General features: G+C 42.9%; 1 protein-coding gene across 3 annotated transcripts in view; it reads right to left on the bottom strand.

The window, feature by feature from the left end:
• LOC137325203 (lysine-specific demethylase 4A-like) overlaps positions 1-20,262 on the bottom strand; it is a 62,031-nt gene extending 41,769 nt beyond the window's left edge. Inside the window, exons 1-8 of one of the 3 annotated variants that reach the window (XM_067990036.1) lie at positions 20,152-20,262; positions 17,135-17,291; positions 13,812-13,987; positions 12,098-12,212; positions 10,705-10,898; positions 5,774-5,823; positions 2,944-3,047; positions 1,173-1,310 (exon numbers count right to left, since the gene is read on the bottom strand). In XM_067990036.1, coding sequence (XP_067846137.1) covers positions 1,173-1,310; positions 2,944-3,047; positions 5,774-5,823; positions 10,705-10,898; positions 12,098-12,212; positions 13,812-13,987; positions 17,135-17,272 — 915 coding nt within the window. In that variant the 5' untranslated portion in view covers positions 17,273-17,291; positions 20,152-20,262. Of the gene's footprint in view, positions 1-1,172; positions 1,311-2,943; positions 3,048-5,773; positions 5,824-10,704; positions 10,899-12,097; positions 12,213-13,811; positions 13,988-17,134; positions 17,292-19,692; positions 19,888-20,151 lie in introns of those variants that run through there. The other 2 variants (XM_067990035.1, XM_067990037.1) reach the window with 2 other exon arrangements.
• Between the last annotated feature and the right edge of the window lie 294 nt (positions 20,263-20,556).

The following is a 20,556-nucleotide window of genomic DNA, read 5'->3' as shown; positions in this document are numbered from 1 at the left end:
GCATACGGGATCCTGGGCTTTATAAACAGAGGCATAGAGTACAAAAGCAAGGAAGTTATGTTGAACGTTTTATAAAACACTGGTTCGGCCACAACTGGAGTATTATGTCCAATTCTGAGCACTGCACTTTCGGAAGGATGTGAAGGCCCTAGGGAAGATGCAGAAAAGATTTACTAGAATGGTTCCAGGGATGAGGGACTTCAGATACATGGATAGACCGGAGAAGAGAGCAGAGAAGGTTCAGAGAAGATTTGATAGAAGTGTTCAAAATCATGAAGGGTTTAGATAAAAGAAAGAAAGAGAAACTGTTTCCATTGGCATAAGGGTCAAGAACCAGAGGACACAGATTTAAGGTGATTGGCAAAAGAACCAAAGGAAAAACTTTTTTACACAGCGAGTAGTTATGATCAGGAATGCGCTGCCTGAAAGGGTGGTGGAAGCAGATTCAATCATGGCTTTCAAAAAGGAATTGGATAAATACTTGAAGGAAAAAAATTTGCAGGGCTACGGGGAACTAACTGGATTGCTCTTAAATAGAACCGGCATAGGCTCAATGGGCTGAATGGCCTCCTTCTGTGCTATAACTATTTGATAATTTTATGTGTACACATCTGTCCCCACACTAAAGGGCACACTTTGTTACAGATGCAAAATATATATATTTTTTTAAAAAGCCAACAACTGAACCTGGAGCCTAAGAAATTTACAAGCAGTTACAACTGCTCTCTGACATCGGCATTTTATAATTAGTTGCATTACCCAGATTTTTATAGTTGCAGCTTTAAAGGCATAGGCTAGCAGCTAAACATCACAGGCTAGCAGCTAAACATCACAACTGTGCCCCAATTAAGAGACTTGCCACTGGAAGTCTGTCGTGTCAAACTATTAAAAAGGAGTTTTTCTTTCCAATTCAAATGCTAACTGAGCGACACTGCTCTTCTATGAAAAAGTGTTTTACCCAGCAGATAAAAGTGACTATTTTCAAACCCTGCTACAGATTTTAAAATTAAATGTAGAAAACTGTATATTAATAGTAATTCTAAACCAATTAACAGTCTCACTATGACATGCAATTTTAATCTGTACCTATTGGCTAACATATTGGTATCATAAAAACCAGTGTCACCTCCAGAGGTCAATAATAAAATATAAAATATAAGAACAGTACATACCAGAACAGCATGCTTCCCATACTCTATCCATCTAAGTGTGGCAAAGTTTGTTGATTCAGCACAGTTAAAGCCATGGTTAAAGCCAGCATGATAACCATAGGGGAATGTGATCATAAACTCCCCTGCCTCCTGAGTTACCTATGAATAAATGAATGAGAAGGCTGGGTAAAAGGTGAATATTTTCTTAGAATGAATACATCCCGAATACATTACTGGTACAAACAACGAGACAAATTCCAACAACTAATTATGACAGCAAAAACTAAATTGTGAAAAATCAAAATATTAACTAATCAATTGGACAGAAAGAGATATGGCTGAGAATTAACTGCTGGGAAAAATCTCTCTGTCCACTCTTCTCCCCCCTATCAAAGCATAGAGATTTGTAATGATTAAAGTTTGACCAGTCTGTAGTGCACTGCGCACAATCTGTAAACCGAGTGTTTCTGGTAACAGAGCACTTGGTATAAGGGCAGAAAGAATCAAAACAGTAGAACAACAGGGATTTTAGAAATAGTCCTAAATTGTAGGGACCAGTTGTTGTGTCAAGACTAGTTTAGCAAGTTCAGCAGGTCTGTTAAGTTTTATAAAGTGCTCAAAGCCTAAGCAGAGTTTTTGTTTTGCAAGGTAGTCTGATAAAACTCCTGCTCTCAAAATATTTAAAATTTACTGAGAGGAGCAGTACCTTGCATGTAAGCAAGCAGAGATCTTTCCTAACCTAAAGAGTGCAATACAAATTAGGTACTGCCTAAGTGTTGAGTCAATTCTGAAGCTACCATCCTCACACTAGTAACAGAGTATAAATACAGCTGAAGTCAATGTAAGCAGAAACATTAAATATTCCAGATATATTCTGCTTGTGGACAATAGAAATCCACAAGCACTTCACTGCTCTGCTGGTGAGGCAGGCACATAAAATACAAGTAAACCAAAAAACACATGTCAAAAAGCCCTTTTAAAGAATTAAAAGGAGGAAACAGGGATCAGCAATTTAGTATGGAGCTTATTAGAAGAGAAGGAAAGATGTTTTTTTTAAACAAAGTGGGATCTAGACAACAGAGCACCAAAGGGGTAGTAAATATATCTCCCTAATATTAGCTCCTTGTTCAAAAACAGAAGAGCAACTTCTTTTACTAACAATTCTTTCCTTATTCAATATAATACAGAAATTGCTATAAATGCTGGTGGCCCGAGAAAAGCAGTTTGAAATGAACATTTCTACAGCAAATTTATTTTGCAATTAAGTTTCACTATCCAACAACTGGAATGAATAGACAACATATCTAGGAAAAAAATTCTGTTAGTTTAATTTGAACTACTGTGAAGTTGTCAAACATCGACTGTTTGACAGCCATGCAACTCTAAGTACCCCTATCATGCAGAAGGATCAGTATGTTTTTGAAGATTTCGCTGCACCTGATATAGCTGTCTGTTCTACATATTCTAGAGTTTTTAATGCCTTAAGAAATCAATGAAAATGCAGATTGATTGCATAGTAAATTATAGTTATCATATTCAGCATTAGTTCTAAACATACTTCACTGCAGTGCATTTTGATCAACAAGCTCCAACAGCAAACTAGTTGGAACAGTCAACCATGAATTAGAATGCAACAGTAGCACAGGCATGTTAGCCGGCACCCCCCACCACTGCACCCCCACACATCAAGAACGAAAGCAAACCTACCACCCAAGGAAACATACAGACTAGAATATATAACTCTCATTACTGCAGTATAATGTACAATATCCCAATAGCATCTTGTACATACCCGGTCAAACGGAATTCCATATTTCTTCAGAATAGAAGGGGATATCAGAGTCATCTTATGGCGCAGAAAAGCTTCACAGCTCTGAGCACTACCTGGAAAAAAGCCTGTTTGAAAAAAGATTTAGCAATTCATCTTATGAACCAATCCACAAAACAAGACAAAGTCGAGGGCAAAGAAAGGCTATTTGGCTCATTTGAGCTCATCTCTCGTTTTCTCAGCCTAGCACCAACAGTACCTTGAACTCTCCAAAACCTCTGATTTTAATACTTCACCTGATAAATCACTCCAAGACACTTACTATCCTTTAAAGAAAGAAATATTTTCTAATATCGGTTTCAAAATTGCTTTTCACTCATTTTAAACTCTCCTGTACCTATGGACACTGAGGGGAAAAAAGTCATGCAAGAATACATTATAGTTTAAAGAGGCACTTGTAACGATTGTTGTTTTCTACTTATTCAAGGAGATAATTGCATTTAAGCACTACTATAAAACAGATACTGTGCCATTGCTGCTGTTCACATTTAAATAAAAACTGTTTAATAAATTTGCTCTGGCAGTTGATGAAAAAAAAATCCCAGGAAAGGAATCCAAGCCTCAGCATAAAAGAAAATGCATAGCCTCAGATCTGAGGGGCTCAGACCTCCAAATAATAATGAGAAATTTTAAATGTTGTATATTTGAAGTTGTGGAGGAAAAAGTGAACTAAAGGTTCACTCATTTTTGATTTGCAGCTATTCTTTGGTGGCTTGCTACTTGATGACTGGTATAGCATTTGTGTGCTCAGTTGTGACTTGTCACCGTTTAATGTGAATACAAATTTTCAAACAATGAAGCAGTAAAATTTGAATGAGTTACAAAGTAACAATTTTTTTTTAAAACTATATTTGTTCATGGGATATGGGTGATTTTGACAATGTTGCATTTATTGTGCATGTTACTTGACCTGGAGTTGGTGGCGTTGTTGGACTTTGAGCTGCTCCTGTCCTTGTGGTGATAGTGTTCCCACAAGGGTGTTAGGTGGTAAAGTGTGACTCAGGAAGTGTGCATACATAATTTGAAATGGATCTCCAGTGGCATTGCTGAATGATAAAAATGTTTATAACATAAGATAAATGGTGCCTGCCATTGCTGGTATGTAAATAACTGTGCATTTTCACATAATGTAGTTATATAAATGAAGTGCTTTTGTTACACTTCTGTGAACAAGAATTAAAAATAACTTGAATGAACATTAGGAAAACAATGAAATTAAATAGATTTTTATTATATATTTGAAGTCTTGAGATGTTTGCATTTCCTATAATCTAACACTTCCTGCCACTTTTTGTTGTCAATCACACTTCATTGATTGTGTTTCAAAGTAAAATAGTCGAAAATTAGAACTGAAGAGGTAGGGACTGCATGAATCAAAAATAAGAAAAATAGCCATAAAACTACTCATCAGAATCTACTAAGGACTTGAGGAAACAACTAATCATGAATGACCAGTCAGAAAAACATACTAATAAGAAAAAGATAAATAAATTGAATCAAAATGCTTTATGAAAAAAATGTTTGACCACCATTCTTTTCCTCAGAAACTGAAATGTAGAATGTCCAAAATAAGGTTTTAAACAAAACAAAAAAGTTACACATTTACTCAATAACATGATTACGAATGTTTATGCTTTTAACACCTTCATTAAAGTTTATAATTCAAGCACATTTCAAAAACTTGGGCTGCCAAAAAAAACTGTTGAAAGGAGCTACCGACTACATCTGCGTATTCTGAACAACTGCGCTTTGCAAAACTTCCTGGTATTCATCAGATTTATCAGTTGAAGTAGAGAGGCTGTGTGGATTATTGAATTTCTTTGCTTTTTCTAAAAGACTTTAAAACAAACTGGAGATTGACTTTTCAAAGTAACAGACTCGTGTCTTTCCAACCAGTAAATAAGATACTCAGACCCCTTTAGGCCAAGAGCATGAATAGTTGGTGAAATCACTCTCTGTATTGGATTGGGCAACTACAGATCAGACTCCAGGCCAGTAGGAAGCACCAACTCACTGGAATCACTCCAGAATGTGCCCCTACAGCTTTTGTCACCAGAGATACTCATCCAGGAATGTAAGAGCTCTAAATGGCAGGTTTTTACATGCATGAAAATACTTTTTTTGTCTGGGTCCCAAAAGATTGTCCCTTCAAGGCAGCGGCAAATCAGGGATGGGGGAGAAGAGAAAAAAAAAAAGAGTATAAGTAGCACCCCTCCTCCCCCCCCTTCTATTTTATATATTGAAAAGAGAGAAAATTTGATTTGACTTTTAAAAAGCTCAAGCCTTTCCCATGAGATCACCAACAGAATGGATTTTGGAGTGACTGCATTAGAAGACAATAATGGGGGGTAAGAAAGATGAGCGAGAAAGACAACTCCAATCTGGAGCCGTAATCCAAACACTGGTTTCCCAGGGTCATGCAGCTTGATTGGCTCTCAGAATTGTTGAAAGTCACAACTGCTCCAGGATATTCCAGAGTGACGTCACGAAGTGGCCAGCAAGGACGGAAATGTGATCTTGCCTGTGTTCTTAACAGTAAGAAAGTTGATGGTTCCTTAAAAAGAAATCAAACAAAATCTGGGAACATTTCCAGCCCTCACCAACCTCCCTCCAATTATAAAATGGGGGAATACATTCAATAGAACGGCACAATAGATTCCGGCACAGACACGTTGGGCCGAATGGCCTCCTTCTGTGCCGTTAATTTCTATGATTCTAGAACATGCCCTCCAAGTTAAGTTATTTCAAGGTAGAAATTCAGAAGGTAGGAACAGATTACAATACAAATTTTTACCTTTAGCCAGGCGTTCCAGTCGCTTTCCATGCTCTGGAGGAACAGTGTACCTGTAAGAATATAATATACACAGTTAGCTATTTATATATATTACATTTGCTATATATGTTGTAAACTCCTTATTTGGGCACCACCATTCTGTGACAAAAAACACACCTGCAGCTGCACAATTCTACCACTAGTTAGAGCTTCCCGAGTTCCAGAAGCTGCAGATCCCCATACCTATAGCATCACTAATGCACTGAGCGAAACTCTCTTTGTCCTGACTTTCCAAGGAAAAAGCCATGACGCACGTTGTCTATATAGGTCACCATCAAACGATGCTGCCTTATTTCAGGTGGAAAAGCAATAAAACATATCCAAAAATAATGATTAATAACAATACATTTTAAATTAGCAAACCAGATATATTCTATTAGAATAAATGATTTGCTTTAATAATTTTTTGTGCAGGTATGTTTTTTGTACAAAAGTAAGTCAACACAAGTGATGTTAATGCTAGGGATTGAAAACGTGTCCACGTCGAGTGACCTATGTCAGTATCAAGTACTCCTAGGTAAGTTATAGCACAGCCTATAAAAAAAGACCCCTTCAATCTGCTTTAACCCCCCAACCATCATAGTGCACTCTCCTCTATATTGGGCAGACATACACATAACCAGTGACTGAACTCCTTGAACTTCACTTCTCATTTCCACTCTGACCACTCCATCTTTGAACTTTGTACACTTCTCCAACCAAGCTCAACACAAACTTCAGGAACAGCGAGGAAAACTATCCAAGGTCTTGCTGGGGTGCAGAGCTTTGCAGGCATGCCTTGGAAATTCAGGCCTGTGGTCGCCAGATTTCCTGACCGGTAATTTTGGTGATATACACGTACAAAATTAGATCCCTCACCCGAACTTCCAACAGTCAGCAAGAGAGTGCCCACAGTGTGCTGCTTCCCAACCCAGTTCAAATGGGAGCACTGGGGATCATGGAGCTTGTCTTGCTCAAAGCAGAGCTCTTAAAAAGGTAGGTAGATGTTGGGATCATCTACAGAAATAGTCCACTCTCTCCTCCGCCACCCCCCACCCCTGCCAACATTTTCCAGTAAACATTGCTGTATTTTCTCTGTGTATTAGTTTTTGCTGGAAACTCTGTGGGTTTTACATTTTGCTGTTTTTTTAAAAAAAAACACCAATGTTTTTCTTCAATAATCTTGGCTGCTGTGGGCACACACTGTACAAGTAGTTCGTATAGACACTCCTCGCTTGTTTCCAAATATGCTGGATGCTTTAGATGAAGGTCAGGTTGACAACACAAGTGAGAACCAGGCTGAATATAGAAAGTTCAGAGGGGAAGTGAAAAAGGAAAGAGGGGCAAAGAGAGAGTATGAGAATAAACTGGCAGCCAACATAAAAGGGAACCCAAAAGTCTTCGATAGGCATGTATAACAGTAAACTGGTAGCAAGAGGAGGGGTGGGGCCCATTAGGGACGAAAAAGGAGATCTACTCATGAAGGCAGAGGTATTAAATTAATACTTTGCATCTGTCTTTACCAAGGAAGGTGATGTTGCCAAAATCTCAGTAAGTGAAGAGGTAGTTGGGATAGTGGATGGGCTAAAAATTGATAAAGAGGAGGAACTAGAAAGGCTAACTGTACTTAAAAGTAGATAAGTCACCAAGTCCAGATGGGATACATCCTAGGTTACTGAGGGAAGGGTGGAAATTGTGGAGGTACCGGCCATAATCTTCCAAACATCCGTAGATACAGGGGTGGTGCGGAGGACTGGAGAATTGCAAATGTTACATCCTTGTTCAAAAAAGGGTGTAAGGATAAACCCAGCAACTACAGGCCAGTCAGTTTAACCTCAGTGGAGGGGAAACTTTTAGAAACGATAATCCAGGACAGAATTAGCAGTCATTTGGACATGTGTGGATTGATTAACAAATCTATGCTGGCTTTCCCTAAAGACAAATCTTGTTTAACTAACTTGAGAGAGTTTTTTGATGAGGTAACAGAGTGGGTAGATGAGGGCAATGCAGTTGATGTATATATATGGACTTTCAAAAGGCATAATAGGCTTGTCATTAAGATTGAAGCCCATGGAATAAAAGGGGTAGTAGCAGCATGGATACAGAATTGGCTAAGTAACAGGAAACAGAGTGTAGTGGTGAACGGCTGTTTTTCAGACCGGAGGGAGGGGTCAGTGCTGGGACCACTGCTTTTCTTGATATATATTAATGACTTGGAAATACAGGGCGCAATTTCCAAATTTGCAGATGACACAAAACTTGGAAGTGTAATGAACAGTGAGGAGGATAGTAATAAGACTTCAAGAGGATATAGACAGGCTGGTGGCATGGGCGGAAATGTGGCAGATGAAATTTAACCCAAAAAAATGCGAAGTGATACATTTAGGTAGGAAGAACGAGGAGAGGCAATATAAACTAGTGGGCACAATTCTAAAAGAGGTACAGGAAGAGATCTGGGTGTATATGTGCACAAATCGTTGAAGGTGGTGGGGCAGGTTGAGAAAGCGGTTAAAAAAGCATACGGGATCCTGGGCTTTATGAATTGAGGCATAAAGTACAAAAGCAAGGAGGTCATGCAGAACCTTTATAAAACACTGGTTTGGCCACAACTGGAGTATTGTGTCCAGTTCTGGGCACCGTACTTTCGGAAAGATGTGAAGGCCTTAGAAAGTGTGCAGAAGAGATTTACTAGAATGATGCCAGGGATGAGGGACTTCAGTTACGTGGATAGACCTGCGAAGCTGGGGTTGTTCTCCTTGGATCAGAGAAGGTTGAGAGGAGATTTGATAGAGGTATTCAAAATCATGAAGGGTCTAGACAGAGTAGAGAGAAAGGAACAGTTCCCATTGACGGAAGGGTCAAGAGCCAGAGGACATAGATTTACGGTGATTGGCAAAAGAACCAAAGGTGACCTGAGGAAAAACTTTTTCCCACAGCGAGTGGTTAGGATCTAGAATGCACTGCCAGAGGGGGTGGTAGAGGCAGATTCAATCATGGGGTTTTCAAAAGGGAACTGGATAAGTACTGAAAGGAAAAAATTTGCGGGCTACAGGGATAGGGCGGGGGAGTGGGACCAGCTTGATTGCTCTTGCATAGGGCGGCACAGGCTTGATGGGCTGAATGGCCTCCATCCGTGCTATAACCTTTCCATGATTCAATCCTAGGTCCAACCATCTTCAGCTGCTTCATCAGTGACCTTCCCTCCATCATTAGGTCAGAAATGGGGATGTTCACTGATGATTGCAGTGTTCAGTTCAGTTCCATTCGCAACCCCTCAGATAATGAAGCAGTACGTGCCCACATGCAGCAAGACCTGGACAACATCCAGGCTCGGGCTGAAAAGTGGCAAGTAACATTCGCGCCAGACAGTGACCATCTCCAACAACAGAGTCCAACTACCTCCCCTTGACACTCAACAGGATTACCATCACTGAATCCCCCACCATCAACATCCTGGGACTCGCCATTGACCAGAAACTTAACTGGGCCAGCCATATAAATATTGTGACTATAAGAGCAGGTCAGAGGCTGGGTATTCTGTGGCGAGTGACTCACCTCCTGACTCCCCAAAGCCTTTCCACCATCTACAAGGCACAAGTCAGGAGCATGATGGAATACTCTCCACTTGCCTGGATGAGTGCAGCTCCAACAACACAAGAAGCTCGACACCATCCAGGACAAAGCAGCCCGCTTGATTGGCACCCCATCCACCGCCCTAAACATTCACTCCCTTCACCACTGGCGCACGTGGCTGCAGTGTGTACCATCTACAGGATGCACTGCAGCAACTCGCCAAGGCTTCGACAGCACCTCCCAAACCCGCGACCTCTACCACCTAGAAGGACAAGGGCAGCAGGCACATGGGAACACCACCTGCACGATCCCCTCCAAGTCACACAACATCCCGTCTTGGAAATATATCACCGATCCTTCATCGTCGCTGGGTCAAAATCCTGGAATTCCCTGGCTAACAGCACTGTGGCAGAAACCTCACCACACAGACTGCAACGGTTCAAGATGACGGCTCACCACCACCTTCTCAAGGACAATTAGGGATGGGCAATAAATGCTGGCCTTGCCTGTGACGTCCACATCTCGAACGAATAAAAAAAAAAGTGATAGCCACACGCAAAGCATTCTATCCAAATTTCAAGACCCAGGCGCCCTCCATGCATAGCTGGACACATCAGAGGAGACATGTCTTTACTGCTCCATTTCACAAGACAAGCTGCAGACAACATCGGGATCAGGGACAGTTTTTCCAGTACAGGTGGTCTCTGTGTCCTGGCCAACATTTACTGCTTGACCAACACCACTAAAAACAGATTAACTGGTCATTTAGCTAGTTGCTGAATGCAAACTGACTGCATTTGCCTACATAACAGCAACTACCCTTCAAAAGTAGCTAACTGACCATGAAGCAGTTTGGGACATTCTGATGATGTGAAAGGCACTAATAAACATAAGCTTTTTCTTTTAATATTGCTTCAAGCCCTAATAGTACATAATCTAATCACAATCTTTTCAACATTTGTATGAACACCATACAATTAATCAGCAAAAAACACAAGTCAAGCAGTGACTATGTAATCAAAGTCAATTCCTTCTCACTCCACCCCTTCTCCAAAATAGATCAGCTCACTTCTACTTGGAGCTCCATATTAGGATTTGACAAGGAACTCCATAGGAACATAGGAGTTGCTCGACAAAAAAAGACCAAGGTCCATCTGGTTTGCCTTCTACCATCCTGGTAACCGCATGCTACAATAATGGAGTTGTTGACTAATCATATTAGTGTTTGAAGTAAAGCACTGATCTGTCTGAGCTACGTCATTATGATAGGACATTTTAAATCTAAGATATAGTGTTTAGAAGCAAATATGAAGAGTGCAAGCCAAATCTGAGCCTGTTACCAGGATTTGGGTTCGCCAAAGTGCAGGTAGTTAATGCTGTAGAGATCCATGTCCTCAGTGTGCCAAGCAAAGGTGGTTTTCCACATTCCGAAGTAGAGGTACGGAGTATTGACACCTTCAATTGTGATGCCACTCTCTTTTTCCACCACATCTAGGATGGTGTTCAAATGCCCAATGTTCCATTCAGTCACACCCTAAACAAACAGGAAATTATATCTGTAAGCAAAATATTGTGTTTAAAAAATACTGTATTTGGAAATGTGCAAAATTAAAACTGTTTTAACTACAAAGGTGTAAACTAATGCATGAATCCTGTGGGAATACGAAAGAGTCCGGAGACAATCCAACCTTTCTTTCCGATACGGAAGGGATTATTACAACCTTTTCACTCCCCCCTCCAAACCACAAATTGTCCTGGAAATTTAGGTGCACCATGAGGAAAAAAAAATAAACTGCTATTAATCAGTAACTTTTTGTCAAAGGACAGAGTCCCAAGTGGTGTTTTGATTTACAATAACCCACACAAATGCTCCAATGAGTCACAGTTCTGTATTTACAATTCTTTAATCAGCATGTACCTGATCTCAATTGGAAGTTGCCAAGAGGTCGGGCACATCCATATTTGGTGAGGGAAGAGAGAGACAACTGATCAATCAGCCATGCAACTCAGGCACAACTAGGAAGCATGGATCAGCACTGTCAAAGGGATTTGGAAGTAGATATCTGACCCATCATCTCAGACAAAGGCAATGAGGCAAGGAGAAAAGGAAAAGAAAACTCTGCCTCTTCAGGACTTCTATTCACTTATGCTAATTCACCCCGAGAAAGCATCCATGCCCCATGCTCTCTCTGGAAAAAGAGTATATTACTGAAACTAAGCACAGCAACACCCTACTCATACACAGAGCTCCAGATCTCAACTCGCAGGGGAAGAAAGGAGAAAATAAAGGCAATGAGCAGAGGCAGCTGAAGACTGACACTGTCAATTTGAACAACTTAAACGCATGCTCTCCTGGAAGACCTAAAAAAGTGGGAATATTCATAAATCGGAATCTTTCTAGCATTTTTATGCTGCTCTAACTTGAATTATGAAAATATACATTCTGTAATTTGCTCATGTTGATTTGTAAAAGTAACAACAGGCTCAGAAGTGAAACTATGTCTCTCACTCATCCTCAATCACAAAGTACAGTTCTCATCAGCTCCGGTTATATTACAAAAATACACAGCTCAGAATCCATTCAGTTTAAAATAAAATTTTCAGGAGCAGGAGAGAAGGAAAAAACTGGGGCAAACTGAAGTGAGTTGCACCATATGAGAATGAGACTGCTTCATTAAATGTATCTGGGAACCACAATGGTAATCAAAAGTGTGGGACTTATTTATATCTCACCTTATTGTACAGTGTACCATTGACATCTGCACCATAGATTGGTGCATTGAATGTGAGATTTTTCCAATACTTGCGCTCGAGATCATCAAAGTCTGTATAGCGAGGGGTGCAGTATCTGAAAAAGGTACATACACATTTAACAGCCCAAAAAAAAAGGGAATAATCCTAACCAGAACTTCAAATTAGATCTGAAATGAGCTATGCTTAACTTCTAGAGTTCATCAGCTGGATTGCAAGTGAGAATCTGGGAGGAGGAATAGCATATTTCAAATATTTATTTTTAATCCTTACTGTGCTGACAGGTCCAGAGAAATCCCCTCCCCACCCCACGTTTTCAGCTCACACACTGGCAAAAAAAATAATTAGAGTAATAAAACACCATTAAAATGTCAGCAATAGCTTCAATACTAGTAACCCAATACAACTACATTTAAAAAACAATTAAAATAAAATTGAAACACTTCTGTTTGTCATCTCAATTTTTTAAACTTTACTTTTACATTATTAGTTAAAATAATGTACTACACATCTTTCACCCCTTCCCCTAAACACTTCACATGCCTGTACTCCCTCTGCCTCTGCCCCCCACCACCTATTTTAGAGATAGAACCAACATCTTAAAAAGTCTGACTGCCTAAGCTCCAGATTGGATGATTGGGCAATTAAGCTCCAAAGGGCCAGGACACAGCTAGGTTAATTTGAGCATCAAACCACAAAGCGCTACCACAGGACAAGTTATCTCATACTTTGCAAGCAGCTTGACTGCCTTCAGATGCTATTAACTCCAGCACTTCGACCATTAAGGCTATATTGGATTGTTGTTGCTTTAACTATCTTCATGGAAGTTCACAGGAGTTGCAAATTCAAGTACTCAAGTGATTTTGAGATCTTTTAACAAATCCTTTAATCTAGTCTTAACTCCTCTACAGCATTAATTTTTGGCACTCTATTTTCAAGCATATTAAGTCTTCACACGTTTAATGAAGAGATGCCACTAAAATCTCCCATTTCAACTCTTTAGCGCCCACAGCTGAAGGGACCTGAATGCAGAGATTATCTCACTCATCTGTTAGGAAACCATATGCATTTTTACATGGTCACATTATACCTCACAACACTGCCTGAGAGTTCTTTTAAAAATCTAAATCTAAAGTTATACTTACCATTATCAATATACACTGTATGTTTATTATATAGATATATTTATATAATGTATGCTTAGTGGAACATAGTGAAGGTCATCGACATTTTATAATCCACTTAAAACAATACTTCAGGGAAGGATCATGAAAACTATTTACAAACATGCTTCCCAGTATCTGCTAATTCTTTAGGTTACTTAATTCAGTCATCTATGTTTGATATCTTGCCATATATGAAAATCGCTACAACTATTGACTGTGTTCTCTTGTTCATTGCTGAAATGCTAGAACACTCAAATATTGAGCAAACACCATGGGTTTTGCTGGATGCTGAGGCCGCAGACTCCCAACTTCAGCTCTAAACCAGAATCTGAATGGAAAATGTTAGGACACAATTATGATACACCCGAAGAATTGTTAGTTACTTGAGCAAACCACAAAAACACATTTTGTATGCTTTTAAGAAAATACATTTGTTGGCTTCTAGTTTAGTATCATACAATTTGGCTAACAAATTGGTTTTTACTAACAATCCCCTATAAAAAGGGATACCGGAAGAGAGGCTCTCTTACTTGTCACTGTTAGCAATTTTTCGGAATTCGCGTACAGTGATTGGCTTCTTCTGGATGTTGTACTGCGTGAAGAGCCCAGACTGGCCTGTCACCACCTGTTGAATCGGGGCTGGAATCACCAGATCATCAAGGTCATCATAGCACTGACAAGGCTTCCATTCTTTTGGAGGGACCACCTGTTAGGGACAAGAATAATTAGCTTGGTAAACTCACAACTCAAAGCTCCAAATTTCTATGTATGTTTGAGGAAAAACAAAAGTACATCTAGTTTTGTGCAATGCTGCTTTTTAAGATCTAGGCCAAGTGAAGTCAACAGTATTGTAACATACTAGCAGATCTCCTGTGACTTCTCAGTCAGGAACACTGTTATGATATTTAACTGCTAACTTTATCTGTGTCTTTAAGGTCACTGCTCTAAATAGGCAAATCCAGGTAACTGTAGCTACTTATAAACTGCTGAGATCAGTGGGTAATTGTAACTATGTACTGAGCAAAAATTTCCTCCAACTAAATATTGGGAAGACTGAAGCCATAGTCTTCGGTCCCCGCCACAAACTCTGTTCCTTAGCCACCGACTCCATCCATCTCCCTGGCCACTGTGAGGCTGAACCAGACCGCTCGCAACTGTGCCGTCCTATTTGACTGAGATGAGCTTCTAACCACGTATCCGCTCCATCACCAAGACTGCCTACTTCCACCTCCGTAACATCGTCTGTCTCCGCCCCGCCTCAGCTCATCTGCTGCTGAAACACTCATCCGTGCCTTTGTTACCTCTGGACTTGACTATTCCAATGTTCTCCTGGCCGGCCTCGCATCTTCCACCCTCCATAAACTTGAGCTCATCCAAAACTCTCTTCCCCATATCCGAACTCACACCAAGTCCTGTTCACCCATCACCCCTGTGCTCGCTGACCTAGAGTGGCTCCTTGTCCAGCAACACCTCGATTTTAAAATTCTCATCCTCCTTTTCAAATGCCTCCATGGCCTCGCCCCTCCCTACCTTTGTAACCTCCTCCAACCCTCCGAGATCTCTTTGCTCCTCCAATTCTTGCCTCTTGCTCATCCCTGATTTTAATCGCTCCACCTTTGGCAGCTGTGCCTTCGGCTACGTAGGTCCTAAGCTCTGGAATTCCCTCCCTAAATCCCTCTGCCTCTCTCTCTTCTCCCTTAAGACACTCCTTAAAACCTAACTCTTTGACCAAACTTTTTGTCACCTGGTATCTAGTATCTCCTTATGTGGCATGGTGTCAAATTTTGTTTGATAACACTCCTGTGAAGCGCCTTGGGACGTTTTACTATGTTAAAAGGTACTATATAAATGCAAGTAGTTGTTGTATATTGTATGAGCCTATATGAAGCTCTAAACTCAGCTGCACTATCACTTTTCTTACAAATATACTTTCTTTTAAATGCCTACTCTCCCATGTGACATCACAAAGTACAGTGCAATAAGCACCTGTGACTGTTACTCAAACAGCAACACATGATCTGGACACAAGGCTAATCTACTTGGATCCTCATGATCAAATCTTAGTGGGAATGCTATCAGTTATTTTCCCCAATCTTCTCTCCAAAGTATTCTACTGAAGATGCATTATTTAGTCAGTCACCGAATTCCAATATTGTGACTTGTTTTTCACTTCCAACTTACATTTTAATTGCCACATATGCAAAGTTTGAATATCACAAACCTCATTAAGCAGAGACCTCAGACTTGAAATGCAAGTCAAAAAGAAGTTTTTGAGAATTCAAAAAGTAATGTGAAACTATTAAAAAGCAGCCAAATATGACTTTTTGGGGGAAATCTGTATTCAAAACTCTCTATTCACATTTCCCAGAGAAAACAGCTTTAGATATATTAATTGCTGTTATATATGGTGCCTTTAACCTGAACAGGCAACATCTGTCATGGTAATAAGTCATACAAATCGGGTTCCATCCCTGAGATCTCTAAGTGCGCCAATGTTCCCATAGGGATGCTACAGGTAGCTCAGCATCCCTAGGCTGCAGGAAGGATGGGGTGGGGAGTGAAAGGGAAAGAGACAAAAAGGGGAATGAAGAATAATTAGTCATGGTTCTTTGATCAGAATCTAGCAATCCTTGGTTTAAGGGCATTGTGTAAACTCAAGGCTCAAGTGTGATGCTCCCTCCATTATAATAGCCCACTTACATTTTCTGGGTGCACTCATGAATAATGGCCACTAAGGTGAGGTACCAGAGGACCGCCAGTACCTCGTGAACCACATTTCAGCATGAGTCATCACTTTACGAAGAGACTTAAGGAGAATAAACTAGAGAGAAAACTGAAGACAAAACAATTCTTGCAGTATTATACAATCATGGTACCCATTTTTGAAAACCTATTTTGGTACATGGTTTGAGCAAACTGGCGACATTCAAAAGGCCTGTCTTATTCACAGTTGCAATACCATAACAGCAAATTAAAAAATGTCATTTAAAATAGTTTTGCATTATATCTGTTGGTTTTGCTAAGTAACATTATCATTCATTTGAATGTGCATTAGAAACACATACCATTTAAAGAACTACTGTACAGAGGGGAGTGGTAACAGTGTTGCAAAACATCCAGGTTGCAGCTGCATCGTGTGCTACCAGGTCATGAACAGTTGGCACGGTGATTGCCTTGCAGGGGCCCCGTGCGGATTTTTGGTTTCAGGCCCCTTCTAGACAATGTTACTAAATACTACCATTTACTCTGGTGTCAAATCTGCACATGTACAATTGTGAAAAGGCATGTTTGCAATAGGTAATATAAAACACAAGAGTAAATGGCATTGAACGATTATAAAGGTCTTGAAAGTGGGAATGAAAGAGAGAGATTAACTAACAAAAATTGATGCATGGGCGGCCAATGTAAAAAATGTCCTCACACCCAGCTGTCATGGCAAGCAGATTGAGAGTAAAAGTGATATTACTTCGAACAAATGAGGATGGAGTATTGGGACAGACATTTTCATTAGGATCAATACTTGTTTAGGACACAGATTGTGGGCATTTATTTTTTGGGTTTTTTTTTTTGTCGGTCTCGCTGTTTTGATACCAGCAAATTGGAAACAGTTCTCCAGTTTATAGAATAACAAAGTGTGCGCTTAGAAACCCCTGACTGGCTTGGGACCTTGTGCAATAGCACGGATTACACAGCCCCTGCAGCCAGCAAATGTCAGATACAAATCTGTCCCTACAGTGCCACAGTGGCAAGCTTTACTCCAACTTGAGATAATCATCCTTAAGAGTTGGAAATTAAGTAGAAGACATTATCTAAAGGAAAATACAACTATAGTTATGTACATTTGTCAAGTTACCTTTGCAAGTCCAGCACGGTGGGCTCCTTGTGACTCTATATATGCAATGTAACGGCTGAAATTTTTGAATTCCTCCATTGTAGGATAAAAGGTCATTATCCGAGAGCTGGGATTGGACAGTCCGGACTCCGACGCCATGGTTGTCAAATTCAATCACCTACAATGCAAAAATTTACACAAAAGTTTACATTTTGCCACCTGAGATTATACATAAAATGTATTTTTACAAATATTAAAGAGTGGCCAGTAACAAATTACCAAAAAAAGTTCAACCTAAAGATACCAGTGTCAAACATTCCCACTACTGTATCCAGAAATACAGAATTATAGCAAGACATCCCATTTCTATAGGATTTATAAAATTGATAAGCACCAACAAAATCTATTGTATAATTCCGATACCCAAATAGATGGTGGAACATAGAGTAGAATGTCTAAAATGTTCAGCATCATTACAAAGCTTGAAATATTATAAATAGATCTATACGACTGGATTACAGATCACTCTCAAGGAGGAAGCCATAAATACACACACACACACACACACACACACGTGTGTATATATATATATCAAAGACTAGAAGCAAATTAAAATACAAGATAAATAAACCGACCGGAACCCTTCGGTAATAAACAATAGGCCAAAAATTGGGAGTCAAATGATATTTGCTATATTGCCACAAGGGCCGTTATGATCAAAATATTCTTAAAATAGGAAATGAAACTTTGCATCGGTTTTTAAGCAAAAACAATTAAAAAACACTTTGCATAAACGTCACAGGATATAAACCGCGAGATGCAAGCTTCGATTTCCTGTCGATTGTTAATAGAAAAAGGGAACCAGACATTGTCAACAAAGGACGCTGCTGGGTGACTGCGGAATGTAAACCGTCCCTGCATCAAATGCACTGGAAATCGATGCAACCCAGCAACTGAGAGATGATGATCGGGAGGGGGAATTAAACCCTGTCCGGGGGGGAGGGGGGATTAAACCCTGTCCGGGGGGGGGGAGGGGGATTAAACCCTGTCCGGGGGGGGAGGGGGATTAAACCCTGTCCGGGGGGGGGAGGGGGGATTAAACCCTGTCCGGGGGGGGGGAGGGGGGATTAAACCCTGTCCGGGGGGGGAGGGGGATTAAACCCTGTCCGGGGGGGGAGGGGAAGAAGAGAGGCTTAAACCCTGTCCGGGGGGGGGGGGAAGGAGAGGATTAAACCCTGTCCGGGGGGGGGGGGAAGAGAGGATTAAACCCTGTCCGGGGGGGGGGGGGAAAGAGAGGATTAAACCCTGTCCGGGGGGGGAGGGGAAAGAGGATTAAACCCTGTCCGGGGGGGAGGGGAAAGAGGATTAAACCCTGTCCGGGGGGGGAGGGGAAAGAGGATTAAACCCTGTCCGGGGGGGGAGGGGAAAGAGGATTAAACCCTGTCCGGGGGGGGGAGGGGAAAGAGGATTAAACCCTGTCCGGGGGGGGGGGAAGGATTAAACCCTGTCCGGGGGGGGGGGGGGGGAGGGGAAGGATTAAACCCTGTCCGGGGGGGGGGGGAAGGATTAAACCCTGTCCGGGGGGGGGGGAAGAGGATTAAACCCTGTCCGGGGGGGGGGGGGGGAGGAAGAGGATTGAACCCTGTCCGGGGGGGGGGGGGAAGAGGATTAAACCCTGTCCGGGGGGGGGGGGGGGAAAGGATTAAACCCTGTCCGGGGGGGGGGGGGGGAGAAGAGGATTAAACCCTGTCGGGGGGGGGGGGGAAGAGGATTAAACCCTGTCCGGGGGGGGGGGGGAAGAGGATTAAACCCTGTCCGGGGGGGAAGAGGATTAAACCCTGTCGGGGGGGGGGGGGAAAGAGGATTAAACCCTGTCCGGGGGGGGGGGGAAGAGGATTAAACCCTGTCCGGGGGGGGGGAAAGAGGATTAAACCCTGTCCGGGGGGGGGGGGGGAAGAGGATTAAACCCTGTCCGGGGGGGGGGGGGGGGAAAGAGGATTAAACCCTGTCCGGGGGGGGGGGGGGGGAAAGAGGATTAAACCCTGTCCGGGGGGGGGGGGGAAGAGGATTAAACCCTGTCCGGGGGGGGGAAAGAGGATTAAACCCTGTCCGGGGGGGGGGGGGGGAAAGAGGATTAAACCCTGTCCGGGGGGGGGGGGGGGGAGGATTAAACCCTGTCCGGGGGGGGGGGGGGAGGATTAAACCCTGTGCGGGGGGTGGAGGGGGATTGAACCGTGTGAGGGGCTCGCCATCTCCCTTTGTCTGCTACAGGGCGAGCCGTCCGTCTCTTCAATGGACGTAGCCGCCCTCCCCGCTTTCATTTTCACTTTCAACTCGGTCCGGATTACAACCTCCCCGCCGACTTCACTCCCTCACGGCCCGAACGCACCATCACCGCTCTCCCGTGCCAGACGACGGGCCTGAGACACGCGGAGAATTGACATTTTTAGGCCGCCCGGGGCTCTTTAAATCTCTCCCCGTTCTCTCTGTGGCCGCGGCGGACGGTGAGGGCCCGGTCGGTGGGTGATGGGCGGGGGGGTTGTTCAGGGCCCATCTTCTATTGTTTAAAAAGCTGTCACCTCGCTCAGCGTCTTACTCGGGAGGACCCACTGATAACGGAGACTCCGGGGGGTCGGTCCTGGTCACACGCAGGCCTGGGGCATTTCTCTCGGGCCCTTTTCCGCCGTCAAACAGCGAGAAGCGGACAATTCGCCGTCTCCTTTCGGCCGTCCCCGACGCGCGACGGGTCGTGTGGGTCAACCAAACCTACCCTCGCCCCGCCCTCCCGCCCCCCTGGCGGCGCGGATTGGGCCGCAGGACGCCGTTTACACCAATAGCACCGCGAGGTCGGCGCAGCGCGTCGACCCGATTGGTCGTTCGGCCTGTCAGTCATCCCATTGTTCAGCAAGTTAAGTTGCAACAAGTTACGATAACCGGAAATTGACATTAATTTATTATTAATTTTAGAAAAATCGGAAGTTCTCGGGAATCGAGCTTCAGAGTAAATAAAATCCTTCGAGCGATCGGGAGAAACTTACGAACGCGCACGAATAACGAGAGTTGCAGGATTGTTTTTCTGAGCGCGTTCTCGTTGCCAGGAGCGCGCTCGCCGTCCTCATTTGTTTTGGTTAAAAAAAACCTGATCTTTCGATCCTCCTTCTCCGGCCAACCGGCGCCCCGACCCCGCCCCCCGCCAACTCGACCCCGCCCCCGGCCAACCGGCGCCCCGCCCCCGGCCAACCGGCGCCCCGACCCCGCCCCCGGCCAACCGGCGCCCCGACCCCGCCCCCGCCCCCGGCCAACCGGCGCCCCGACCCCGCCCCCGGCCAACCGGCGCCCCGACCCCGCCCCCCCCCAACCGGCGCCTCGACCCCGCCCCCCCCCGCCAACCGGCGCCCCGACCCCACCCCCCCCCCACCCCCGGCCAACCAGCGCCTCGACCC

This window comes from Heptranchias perlo, chromosome 9 (genome assembly GCF_035084215.1).
Source record: "Heptranchias perlo isolate sHepPer1 chromosome 9, sHepPer1.hap1, whole genome shotgun sequence".
Lineage (NCBI taxonomy): Eukaryota > Metazoa > Chordata > Chondrichthyes > Hexanchiformes > Hexanchidae > Heptranchias > Heptranchias perlo.
Note: the sequence above shows the minus strand (reverse complement) of the source record. Positions and strands in the feature narration are given on the sequence as shown.